General features: G+C 32.1%; 1 protein-coding gene across 2 annotated transcripts in view; it reads left to right on the top strand.

Moving 5' to 3' along the window:
- The first annotated feature begins 109 nt into the window (after window positions 1–109).
- The window catches only part of LOC148610058 (LIM domain only protein 3-like), a 101,069-nt gene continuing 87,711 nt past the window's right edge, over window positions 110–13,467 (top strand). The window contains exons 1-2 of one of the 2 annotated variants that reach the window (XM_088542037.1): window positions 110–216; window positions 2,273–2,389. In XM_088542037.1, the coding sequence (XP_088398163.1) occupies window positions 2,335–2,389 (55 nt within the window). In that variant the 5' untranslated portion in view covers window positions 110–216; window positions 2,273–2,334. Of the gene's footprint in view, window positions 217–2,272; window positions 2,390–13,288; window positions 13,448–13,467 lie in introns of those variants that run through there. The other variant, XM_088542041.1, reaches the window with a different exon arrangement.

Below are 13,467 nucleotides of genomic sequence, written 5' to 3' on the forward strand. Positions count from 1 at the left end.
TCAACATATTAGTAAATTCTTTGGCTTTAAGAATCAAATTGAAATTATATTAAAGATTAAATTTACTTGATTTTGATCAAATCTTGAATTGAGATTAAGAAATACTAAATTTGTCGTGAATCGGAAGAGTTCAGAAAGAATTCCGGATGACCAACAATGGGTTGAAGTTTCCCCGGGAAAATCTTGTTATGATAGCTGGAAATCAAACAATTTATAGTATGACATATTTCAGTGATACTACAAGATAAACAGTCGATTTATTTATTGTGCATTTGAAGTTTCTTTGAATTTTGAAGTGTTCAACTCCTTTAAAATTTGATTTTTTGTCATCATTACATTAGTTACTCTGCCATGGTTCTTGAAAAAAAATTACAGACAAAACGTCTTGTTCACTTGGTAATAGTGATTACAACTAGACCTTCTGCAAAGATGCAGCTTTAGTGGGGAGTGCAAAGAAAACATGCATTTGCAAGTATTAAAATGGGGTGCAGAATGATTAAACATCCCTGGGTTTGTAATGATTGTTGTGTTGCATAGAGAATGCAATAGATGTACACCAATGTATTTTCCCATGGTTTTTGTACTGAATTTTCTTTCAACTGAATGCAATAAAAATAGTGTCTCCAATGACTGTTTAAAATCTAACACTGTCATGAACATCTAAAATCAAACTCAAGTCATGAAAGAGCCTTTAATGTTTGATTTATAGCTATTATATACCATTATCAATTGTTGTCCCTTTTGTCTGAAACTCTGTTTCAGAGTAAAAACAGTATTGAAATGACTGAATTTAAAATAGATGAAAATCCTAGGGGACATTGGCTGTGTATTTTGGTAGGGAAGTACATTGTACGTCAAGAGGTTTTATTACTCTAGTGATTCATATGCATTGATGCATTATGAATTTTTGGGAAAAACACACCCTGTTCATTCATAGAGGTCAAGTTGCTTTTTAAAAATCTATCACATTCAAATACTTTACTGCATGTGAACTATATTAGAAACAATACTGCAATTTCCTCTTATATATTTAATGTATTATTCTCTGCTATTGATAATCACATCACAAGCCAAATTAAGTCAAGGGTCAGGAAACCATTCTATTTATCAGGTTCATAATCCAATTAAATATCCTAAAAATCCTTATATTTTGTGACCTTAAAAAGTAAACCCATTCTAGTCACATTTACATATACATTGTATTCATCTAAACAAGGTGTTGCCATCTGTGATATAAAATTTTAAAGCAATAAAAGTATTTGTGGTTCAAAACAAATAAATGTATTCTTAAAATACACGTACACTTTCTAAAATTATATAATTTTTTGTAAACTTTTATTTCAAAGAAATATGAATACTAAATTATCTCTGCTGACGATGGCTAATGAACCTACAACTATCTGTCACAGTAATCAAGTGATAATATGAGAATTTATTGGTTAACACGAGATTCTGTTTGTTTTCAGTCGATGTATACTCAATATAATGGACAATTTTAGTCTTTGTTTCACAGGTTAAGAAGTACAATATTGTATCATACTTTTTATTCCTACAACTTAATTCCACAAAAGTCATTGAAGTGTTATAATTATCCTACTACAAATGTACATGCAACCTTTAAGTCAAGCTAGACATCCTTAATCATCCTCTACAGATATTTTATGCATTTCAGAATAAGTAACTGTTAGGTTTAACTTTGTGACCTAACGCTATTACATTTAGGTACAATAATACTATTGTCTATATTTATACCCCCTGCTAAGAAAGTTTGAGGGATATAGTTTTTACCCTGCCTATCTGTCTGTCAGTCTGTCTGTCTGAAATTTTTTACTTAGGAGCTTGCAGCATTGTTTTGAAACTTCATGGGATGTAATACTACAACTGTTTGACATTTTTCAACAAAACTTGGTCTCATATAGTGTCTGCTTCTCCCCCTTAACCACTTGCAGGATTGTTATGAAACTTAATGGGATGTTAAATGACCTCATTGGAGATGTGATACTGTCAGGAATTTAACGTTTGAACACAAATTGTAGGAATGATGACCGTTGGAAATTAGGCTCTTTTAAGCAAAACTTGGTCTATTTCTAAGGCAAACCAGAAAAAAAATCACTTATGGTTTTAATGAAGAATTCAATTTCATACATATATTCAACTGTTTCTATATATAGTCTTATAAAATTTCCAAAGATAATATTCAGTACCAATATATATGTGTAGTGACTGTAGTCTTATAGAATTTCCATTGACAATTATTTTCATTTTTTCATAGATACAGGTTCATAATAGTAATGGGATGAAGTGATAAAACACCCTCTACACACCAACAGTGTAATGAGAGTATTGAAGAGTGAATATTATAGCTCACTGGAGTTCCTTGGCCTTGATTGTAAGTACATGTACCTGTATTATAGCTCACTGTAGTTCCTTGGCCTTGATTGTAAGCATCTGTATTATACCTCACAGAAGTTCATTGACCTTGTATGTAAGTATACCTGTATTAAAGCTCACTGGAGTTCTTTTGCCTTGATTGTAAGTACCTGTAATATAGCTCACTGAAGTTCCTTGGCCTTGATTGTAAGTACCTGTAATATAGCTCACTGAAGTTCCTTGGCCTTGATTGTTAGTATCTGTATTATAGCTCACTGAAGTTCCTTGGCCTTGTTTGTAAGTACCTGTATTATAGTTCACTGAAGTTCCTTGGCCTTGTTTGTAAGTACCTGTATTATAGTTCACTGAAGTTCCTTGGCCTTGTTTGTAAGTACCTGTATTATAGTTCACTGAAGTTTTTTGGCCTTGTTTGTAAGTATGCCTGTATTATAGCTGACTGGAGTTCTTTGGCTTTGCTTGTAAGAATATGTATTATATTGAATATAAACAGAGGATATAATCATATAATTACAACACATACTCTTGAACCTTGATGTGTTGAACTCAAATGAACCAAAAACACAGTTTACACTGACAAACAGAGATATGTTGATTTCTGTAGATTTGTATATTTTTGTTGTGAGTATGATAATTCTTCAAGCCCTCATTGTCTTCTAATGGTTTCTAGTCAATTATGTTTGTAATATTTTTTGTGTCTGTACAACTTTGAAATGTGTGTCAGACTAGTACATGTACAAAGCAGATTTTTTTTAATTGGTCAATGTTCACATCCTGAAATGTGTGAAATTTTCCCCATAAGACCTTAAATCATAATCAGTCAATTAATCAAACTTGTTTCTGATGACAGTAAGATAATCACTGGGCCTTCAATCATACAACAGAACAATGTGCTGATGGCTGTCATGATCCTATTGTGAGTATGGCTTTAGTTTAGAAAACATACCAGTAATGCATACTGATAACATGATCTATTATCAGTTTGATTAAGCAGGCTTCACCTTTTCACTCCTTGTTAGTATAAGGGTCCAATATGACATTGCCAGATTTATGCATGGAGGACACAAATAGGAGACTGACCTAAAAAAATGTAGTTCTTCATAAAATAGGAAAATTCTTTGAATATCTTCTAAGCAGTATAGTTCTCAGATCTGATTTTTTTGTGCTTAAAAGAGGATTTTCACTTCTTTAAATCCTGAACCAGTCAAATGCATAACAACACCTGTTTTTAAATCCTGTGTTATGAGAAAATTTACTGTTGTGATTCTTCTTTTTTAAGAATATTTGTTTGCAATTTTGCCAATTTACGCTTTGTTTGTTGACCTGGTAAAATCAGGTCTTGAGTTCTTCTTAAATTCTAATTTGATGAATAAAAGGGTCATTTGACTGTTGACATGTTTAAAAAGAATTTTATCAAATATCTTTTGACAGGGGTACCTAACGTTTTCTCTAAAATATATTTGGCTCTTTTAAATTTCTTGAAATTTTATTTTATGTTTAACTTTGATAAAAGAATAAAATATATGAATTTCAAGAAATTTTAACAACATGTTTCATGGGAAATATTTATATGAATATAAATAAGCTGATCAACACAACTTTTGATCACTAAGATGCATTGAGTTGGATATCAGAATGTCACCAAAAAATGTTTTGCTGAGTTATTTCCCTTTGAGCACCCTTCAATTTCCTGTTACATATTCAAATAAGCATTAAACTCTTTCAGAACATTATTTTAATCAGTAAGTTAGGATCCACCTAGTACTTTGAAGTGTCTTAAGTAAGAAATTTCAATTTGTTCTGGTGAATTTGTGAATTGAAATTGTAATTTCTACTAGAATTAATTAGACTTTCAGTTTGTACCGTTTATCCTGCTTTATTCTAATTTGTACTGTAATGTAGCCAGAGAGCACTATTTACCAAACTCTATCTTCCTCCAACACGGAGTCAACTGGCTCTTCTAATGTCACTGAATAGTTGGAGTTAATCCCCTTTGCATATTGAAGTTGCTGAAATTCCTTGACTATCAATAAACTGCTTTATGCAGGTTTAGCAATATATGTAGATATGCATGAAGAAACATAATTGTTGTCAGATGACTCCAAATTAAACTTTTAAAAGTTTCACACCATGTTGAAAACTTATCTGTGTTATTCCTTGTAAACTGCTCAATAGGTTTTAATGAAATTGTGTAGGATGTTTAGGCACAATATGTTGATGTGCGTGAAGGAATGAAATTATTTTCTTTAAGTTTGCTGTTTAAGAGTGATTATCCAACCTCAGGTTTAACATTAGAGTTATTTGAAGCAATTTTTGCAATATTTTATAATAAAATTTTCCAGAAATATCTTGTTCATAGATTTCTGATCCCTCAATTACACTTTATTTATTTACATGCTGTAAGAAACATGTACACTCCTTAAGATGTTCAGGTTTCCTGCAAGCACATTACCTAAATGCACGCTAAATGCCCACCAAATGAACACTCTCAGCATGCATTTAAACGCACAATAAACAAATGCTCATTGCATGCGTTTAAACGCATGATAGACGATCGATGGAAATAATAATATTAAAAAATAATGAATAAAGAAAAAATAGTAAATTTCAATAATGAAAAAACATGAAATAATAATAGCTAAATATAAAAATAACAGTTTAATAAAGGAAGTAAGGAATGTAAAAAAATAAACAAACGCTACTATGCCTGTATTGTACATTTAAACAAATACTCCTATCATGCATTTAAACGAATGCTCCCAGCATACCAACCCTTGTATTGTGTGTTTAAACCAACACTTGTATCGTGCATTTAAAGATACACTCCTAGCGTATGTTTATTTTGCCTTTAAACGAACACAAAATGATGTGTAAATGCACAATAAATGATGCACACATGTTAAAACGGGGAAAGTGAACGTTTCAAGGAGTGAAGCTGTTGAAAAAGATTTGCATGATATACTGTACAATCAGATATTTTCAAGAGATCTGGTTAATTAAACCACCTTTTTCCCATTATATACCAGTAGTCATAATTTCCCCCCAAAAAGCATGCTTATTCAAGCAAATGTCAATAGAAATTAATCATGCCTTAATAATTTGAAATAGTCAATGCTGTTGAAATAGCCAGTGGCTATTCATTGTTTCTATCTATGACAGTAAAACTTGACAAAAACAAACTCTTTCAGAACTTATGATGTTTTTGGTTTAGGCAGGCATTGGAATTTGAATAGGTGTAAAACAGAAAAAAAAGTATTCTCTGAAGACTAAGCAGATGCATGATTTAGACAGGTTTCCAGTTTATTCAGGGTTGTCTATAGACAGATTTTGTTGCATTGTTTTCCCCCCATTTATTGAAGTAGTTAAAATGCAAAGTATTTCCCATTATTATTTAATTTGAACCATATGCAGATGTGTTTGACCTTTTCTAATGAAACATATAAAAGTTTATATAATTGATACTGTTATGATTCATATCATTATACCCCCACTTGAAGTGGTTTTGTTTGCTATTCAGTAGTCTTTTTAAATGTATTTTTAATGAGAAGTTACTTTCCTTCAAATGTTCCTTATTAGTAGAATTTTGCTAGTTGTGTTTGGAATTTTTATCGTCCCCTTGCAAACAACTTTTAAGGTTACATTGACATTAACATGTCTGCCTTTTCATCATTTGTCACTTAATACTATATGATACAAGAGTGCAATTATTTGTAATGCATTTTGCCCAGGGTACCCACGTAGTTTGAAAATTAACTTAAAGAAAACCACACAAATTAGGAAAAAATGGGTTTTAGTTCCTGAAACTAGAAAAGCGTGGCTTTTATTTGCACAAAAAAAGGTATATGGTCATGCAGCAAAAAAATGATCTAAATTTAAGTTGTTATGGACACTTGAAAATTCAGCCCAAAATACACTGGGAAAAATATGAAGCACCTGGACTTCATTTATGAGAAATTATTTCAACACTATAACAATTTATTAATTATTACTAAAATTAACTCAATTATAAATGAGTAAGCTTTGAAATGAAAATAAATTTCAAGCCATATTCAACCAATCAGGTACAACCTTGAATTCAATACTCAGTACCATGCTGGGGTAAAAATGTTTGTTTGTTTGTTAGGGTTTAATGTCCGAGCAGCAATATTTCAACTATATTCAGACAATGAACATGAAATGGATGATATAATGAACATGAAATGATAAAAAAAAGGATGGGTCACAAGGACAACAGGGTCGACAAATTTTGATTGCCACTAGAAAAAGGGGGGATGGGTAAGGTTGGGTAATTTAGCCTCCTGTGGCGGAGCGCAAAGGTTCCTACTCCTATCGAATACCACAGCAGGGTTGTTTAACGTGCGAGGAACGTGGCATCTTTCCCAACACGGTGCACCACTATGGTTTGTGGTCAGGTTTTCCGTATTATAGCCTGACAACCCCAGCATGTAACATGCCAAGGGTACCCCATTCCACCACCTGGGGCACACATCCCAGTTGCTCTGTGGGCAGAGCGCCTAACTCCCGGCTAGGTTTCTGAGCACTATTTAGTCGCCTTATACGACAAGCTTAGCGCTGCTGCAGGCCTATTCTTTTAAACACCTGGACCTGCACGGGGACTGGGGTAAAAAAAAAAAAAAAAAAAAAAAAAAAGATCCTGGTAGAATGTAAACAAATAATTGTGCTATTATATCCAACATACAAGACCTTATCATAGGAGGTATTTAATGTGATAAATAATTCTATAAACGGTAAATCTCCCGGTATAGACGATATTCAAGTTGAACTGTACAAATACCCCACTGCACTTGACGCTTTGACTCGTACATTCAATATATGTTATGATAGAAGTAAATGTCCAGTTATGTGGACAAAGGGGTTATATGAAACTTAATAGGAAAGTTTGTTGTAATGAAGATGTGCATGAAGGAATATCATACTGATCTGGAAGTCTTCACTGCTCAAAAGGGCTACTTCTTTTCAGCCACCTAATGGATTTTTATGAAACTTAATAGGAAGGCTTGATATCATATGAAAATTACTATGGTTACCGTTACATATTATTAAAAAGGCCAAGTAAGGAAAAAGGTTTCTTGTAAATTTTGTAAGCCTGTTCACAGTACTTCTTGTCATAAAAATACAAACATTGATATAGCTAACGACCAATTCTGGAAAATAGCATTTCTCACCTGTATATACTTGTACATGAATTCAACAAAAATAAAACAATCAGCCATTGCAGTAATAAAAATCTGGAGTGGTAATAATATTTGTAACAACAACAAGAAATTTAATTAAACCCACCAAAAAGAGTTGACTTAGCTCTTGTAATGTTTGACTAAAGCACAGCTGATAATGGGTTAATAGAAAATTAGCTAATTCTTCCTCATCAAATTAAGCTGTATAACCATCTTAGTAAACATTTAAATAGCAGTCTGAATAAAAATCTGGCAGGAGGTAATTCTTGTAGATAAAAAACTATCAAATTCACTGATTTTTTTCTCATTCAGAAACAGTTACAGAACCACATATCTGTTATAGTTGGTCATTCGACTATTGCACTTTTCAGATAAAAATTATATACACAGGTTGTACATTTGTGTATGAAGTTGGTGCTCTGCAACAGTCTTGTTCTTAATTTGGTTGATTTATGTGGGAGATGAATGTATTGCTTTCTCAAAAATACAGATCTGAACACAGAAGCTATAAAGATATCATAAAAATATAGTATATGTAGACTGACAAAACGTTTGTTCGATGGGTATTTCTGCAACATGAAAAGCCTCTACTATAGGTAGTGTCTGACTCTTATATGGATTTGTACTTAACAAGGAGAACAATTACCAAGTAAATTGGAAGGCTTGTTTCTTAAATTGTTTAGTAGTTGGCTAATTATAACTATGACTGTAAATGTGATTCCTTTTAGGATAGTTATAATTTCAGCAGAACTTAAAATTTCAATACTAGTAATATTTTTTGTATTTGCTTGAATGAAATTCACTTTGTGGGTTTTAAGTGTAATAGTAGAAAGGTTCATCTGTTTATGAAGTTGCTGGAGTTTCATGAAATTTGACAGTTTTGTTGATCACCATAAAATTCAGTTGGAGAGATGAATTGCTTTATGGCATTACTAATGATTTAAACATTTACAGCACCAATCCTCTTTAAGTTTTTTCCATCTGAAATGGATTTCCCAGATTTTTGTGTTTTTAGAATTGATAGAAAGAGACTTTGTAAAGATTAGTAATATTAAGTTCCAGACCATATGTAAAATGCAGACACTGCCTGTCGTAGGTTTATGGTATAGAAAAATCCACCAAACATATGATGCTTTTTCAGTCTATACGTGCTATACTTTCACGTAACAATAGCCTTTCCTGTATTTCTGTATATGTATTTTTGAGAACACCATACATTCATCTCCCACTATAACCAAACAAATTAACCCAAATCAAGAACAATAACTCTTGAAAACTGCCAAATCCATACCATATCTATATAATTTTTATATTGCAAATGCACCAATGCATGCACAAATCACTTCCTGTGTTGTTTTTTTTTTAATAAAGATTGCTACTTAAGGCTAGAGCCAAGCCAAGAACAGAGGCATGCTGTCTTTCAGGAAAACTCTCCTATAGTATTGAGAATTTAAACAAAAAGAAATGAATCATACCTGGTATACATAATGTAGCAATAAAACATTTAGCACTGCACTAAATAAGACATAAAATACTATTCCTAATATATTAATATTGAAATTTGAAATGTCATTTGACTGCTTACTACATTTACAGCAAATACAATGATGCTGTTAAGAGGATCAGGCTGATCTTTGTTTGATTAAACGATAATCCCCTGATGAACTGGATTTGGTAGCAAACTAGCTTTCTATCGTACACAGATTGAAATAGTATTGGAATGATAGAAAGTTGTAATCTCTGTCCAGTTAACCATCAAAGAAAGTTCATCAGTTGATTGTCATTCTATCAAGAGTAATCAAGGGAACCAAGATTCTGGCGGAAATCAAAAGAATGCAATTAAGGATAAAGAAAAGACAGGGAAAATACACACATACAACATGAAATAACCAACATAATATGCAATAAAAACAAAAGCAAATGAGCAACGTGGGCTCCACTAAAAACTGGGAGCATGGACTAGGTGCACTGGTAGGGAAAGACCAACTCTATCCCCTGAACATCATCACTGTATATGAACAATATCATGATAATAATAGGATAATTAATTGGAAGGAGTGAATAACCAAAATACTATCATGAGTGCCGAAGAATGCCTAGATTTAACAAGTTTGCTGAATGTGTTCCGTGCACGAGTTAAATCCTTTAGCTTTCTTGGCATGAGTGATCATATTTTGGGTATTAACAATAACCAATTAATTATCCTAATATTATTTAGATTTTCTTCATAATTTATTGATATTTTCATGAATTTTAAATTCTGTGGTTAGTGGATTGATATCAAATTTGCAATGTTTTGGCGGGAGAAAATTACTTAATTTATTTCACAGTGTGAGTTATCAAAATTTATTACACTGGAAACATTCTGTAAAACACTGCTATCTATTCCCTACTTGCGGAGCTCGGGATGCAGCCATATTTTATCCTGTTTTTGCAGAGTTAACTCCGGTAAGAGCAAGTATAATTTGAAGTCTCTCTAATCGATGTTCGGATTTGGGTGCAGAAAAAAGAGGTAACATGAATGAAAATGGAATCCCCAGCAGACAAACGGTGTTTCTAAAATTTACAGGGTGTTTCATTTTGTTGGTAGGTTACATAAGGATGATTTTCATTTGTATCCCGGGTAAAGAAAATTTATGGCAGGGTCAGTAGAATGAGAAATTCCCTTTTGACTTTCGAGATTTTCTAAAGTATCGTCGATATCGGATGGAAAACCTTACATGTTCTGAATAGACACCTGCTCCAAAGGGAGATAAATGTTGACAAAATGTTGGTCCGCAAGTCGGGAATATAATAAATATTTTACATCACATTGATATCTTATATTTCATGTCTTCATTGCATATACATTTACATCAAATTTTACATTTACATATCACTTTTACATTATTCATTGATATTTTACATTGTACTTTGCACATTTTTATTTATTTGGAAACTTTCATTCATGGTTTGACAACCTACATGACCTATGAAACCTTGGAAATTAGAATTCACAAACAATATATCTTTTATCAGCAAGGATAAAATAGGTATTATTTTTAGGTATCCCGCCTTCCTTGAAATTTTCTGAAAACACAGATTTCCTCAATTGATATATTTTTAATGAGGAAATCAAAACTCAAGGAGATTGGAAATAAACTTCACACTAAAACCTTCCTTTTGTGCAACAAGAGGGAAGTATGCTTGGCATACAGCATGCTTTGGTATTGACAAGTGTTGCTTAGAGTTCAATATAAACTTAAGAATCTGGCCTGAGTGTCGGAACATTTTCAATGGTTTTAAAAATGTAGTACCAGATGAGTTCCTTTGGGTTGGTCACTTGTTCAAAATTAATTGAATCTTAACTTAGTTGTCGCTCAAAAGCTGAAGTATTAACCGTGATGAAGTGATGATTTATGTATGGGTCTCCAGACAGATATACTAAGACACTTTACTAAATAAGTCCTCGTAAATTTAAACGTGAGAGTTTTATACGGAAAATGAAGTAGATAAAGAACGAGCCCAATCTGTTGACCTAGCCAGGGTCAATTACCCAGTCGACTTTATTTTAATCCCACTTTATTTACGGTAGTTATGGATAATTTTCCTGTCTCTTGTATTAAGTATAGGTCCTTGTGAAGATTAGGCAAAATGATTACATTGTATTATTGATTTTAAGTTTTTATGATTGTGTATGAACTCAACCCCATAGATAGAAATTGTTTTAGGGGATTTTGAGTGAGGTTATGAGGTAAGGGACACAACTCTTACAAATCATTGGAACGTTTGTATTCACCGTTATCAATCTCATGTAAACATCAAAGTAATTTGATGCTTACATGAGATTGATGTAAAATGGTGAAAATGGACTGATTTCATTCTGTTTCAAAGAAAAGCTTGAACAGGTTTGGTGAAATCGAATGATGCAAACATATCACTGATTTCAGTAGTTGTCCCTTACCCTAGGTCTACTTCTTTAAATTAAAAAAATGTAACAAAGGGACTTGTAAAAACCTTTTTCATTAACTTATATTTATGATTGGTTGTTTTAGAGTTATCAGACTCTTAAACGCTAAAATAAAAGGAGAGGAATTTCTTAGGAGTTAAATCACTTTACGACATTTACAATTATTTCATGGTGTATTGCATTTTTTTTATAGTAACATTAAATGCAAGCCTTATTGTCAAAAATGAGATTAAACTTTGATGACATTATTTTAAAAATACTTTTCATAATATTTTGAAACTGAGAAACTGAGAATATCTTACTGCTTATCAGTGATTTCATTCAATTATAATCTACAATGATGAAATTAAAGACATGAAAAGATACATATAACTACATGCTAATATTATGGCTTGCCCAGGAAGTGCTAACCTGAATAGCACTGATTTACAATTTGAAGAACAAATACTCTGTAACTAAATGTGAGAATAATTTTATAATTATAAAGTAGTAGGTTTTAGGAAGGGTGTTTTTTCTTGACACTTAGAAAAGTAGTTCCGTTACATAAAACAGTGACAATATTAACTTATTATAATGCACCAAATGAATCTGTGCCTAATAATTAATCAGAGATGTATTGATCATAACATTCAATGATTTTACTACCCATTTTAAGTGGTCAAATATTCAAATCCCTTCATTTGTTCAGTACTAACAGCCATTATTTTTCCTACCATACCACTGTTAGTCACTGGAGAAACATTTTGAACTTACTGGTGAGTCATAGTTCTAATTGAAGTTTAGGTATCTATACTAGTTGTTGTTATAAAATTCTAGGGTACTTACTTTACTGGTGAACCTGACCATTGATCACAGTTTTTATTAGAGTTTAGGTATATGTACCAGCTGTTGCTATAGAAATCTAGGGTACTTACCCTGCCAGCAAACCTGACCAGTGGTCACAGTTCGTGTTTTTTTTTTTTAATTCGGGTATCTATGTGAGTTGTTGCTATAGAAATAGGGTTTTTATCCTACCAGGGAACCTGATAAATGGTCACAGATTTTATTTGAGTTTGGGTATCTATGCCAGTTGTTGTAAGAAAGCAAATGTTACAAGTTATTTGATTGGTCAGAATTTGAGTTGAGGAAAAACTGAAATAGATATTCTTTATGAAACCGTACCCTGTACTAATCTTGATATACTCTGGTGAAATGTTTTTAATTTTTTCATTATTTCAAATTTATTGAACTGTGAGGGAATCTTTCTAGTATATTGTTTTTTTTTACTTGTATGCAAACAAATAAGACATCTATTTAGATTGAAAGATACAGACAATTTATTTATGAAACTGATAATTTATTCTTTGTCTAGATTATGTGTTTGAATGAAAGTGAAATAAAAAATGAAGTCAAGGAATAAAATATCACAGTTAGCTTGGTTTGACATAATGGGCAAATACTGATGGGAACTACTCAGCTCTTTTTGTTACCCAAAATTGAAATTTGCTAAGTAAATTGGAGTGTGCAAAAATATTGGACAACTTGTCTGGCAGACAAGCCATCCTAAGTCTACAAAGACAACACCCGACTTAGTATCATTACTTCATTCACAATTTTTTACCAGCTGTACATCACACACATTTTTATCTTAGAAGAATTCATCTTGCCTGCCTGTTAGTAAGGTTAGTGATAATCCTAGTACACAATAAATGACAGCCTGCCTATCTATTAGACAGATTTATACTAATCCTAATATACAATAGTTTTACAGCCTATTGTGTTGTCCCCACTGTACACATGTATGCAGTAGTGTACTGAAATGTTTCATAAACGGTTACAGTTTATAACTTTTCTGTTGTGTGTTCACATAGATGGGTTTTGGCTTAATATTTTAGTTAACCGGTAGACATTTTGCCTTAAATATTCAGAATGTCTGGTAAGTTACTTGTTATTTAG

The sequence above is a fragment of the Perna viridis genome, chromosome 8, assembly GCF_037379345.1.
Source record: "Perna viridis isolate PV_CMFRI_1.1 ecotype Kerala chromosome 8, ASM3737934v1, whole genome shotgun sequence".
In the NCBI taxonomy this organism is placed as follows: Eukaryota; Metazoa; Mollusca; class Bivalvia; order Mytilida; family Mytilidae; genus Perna; species Perna viridis.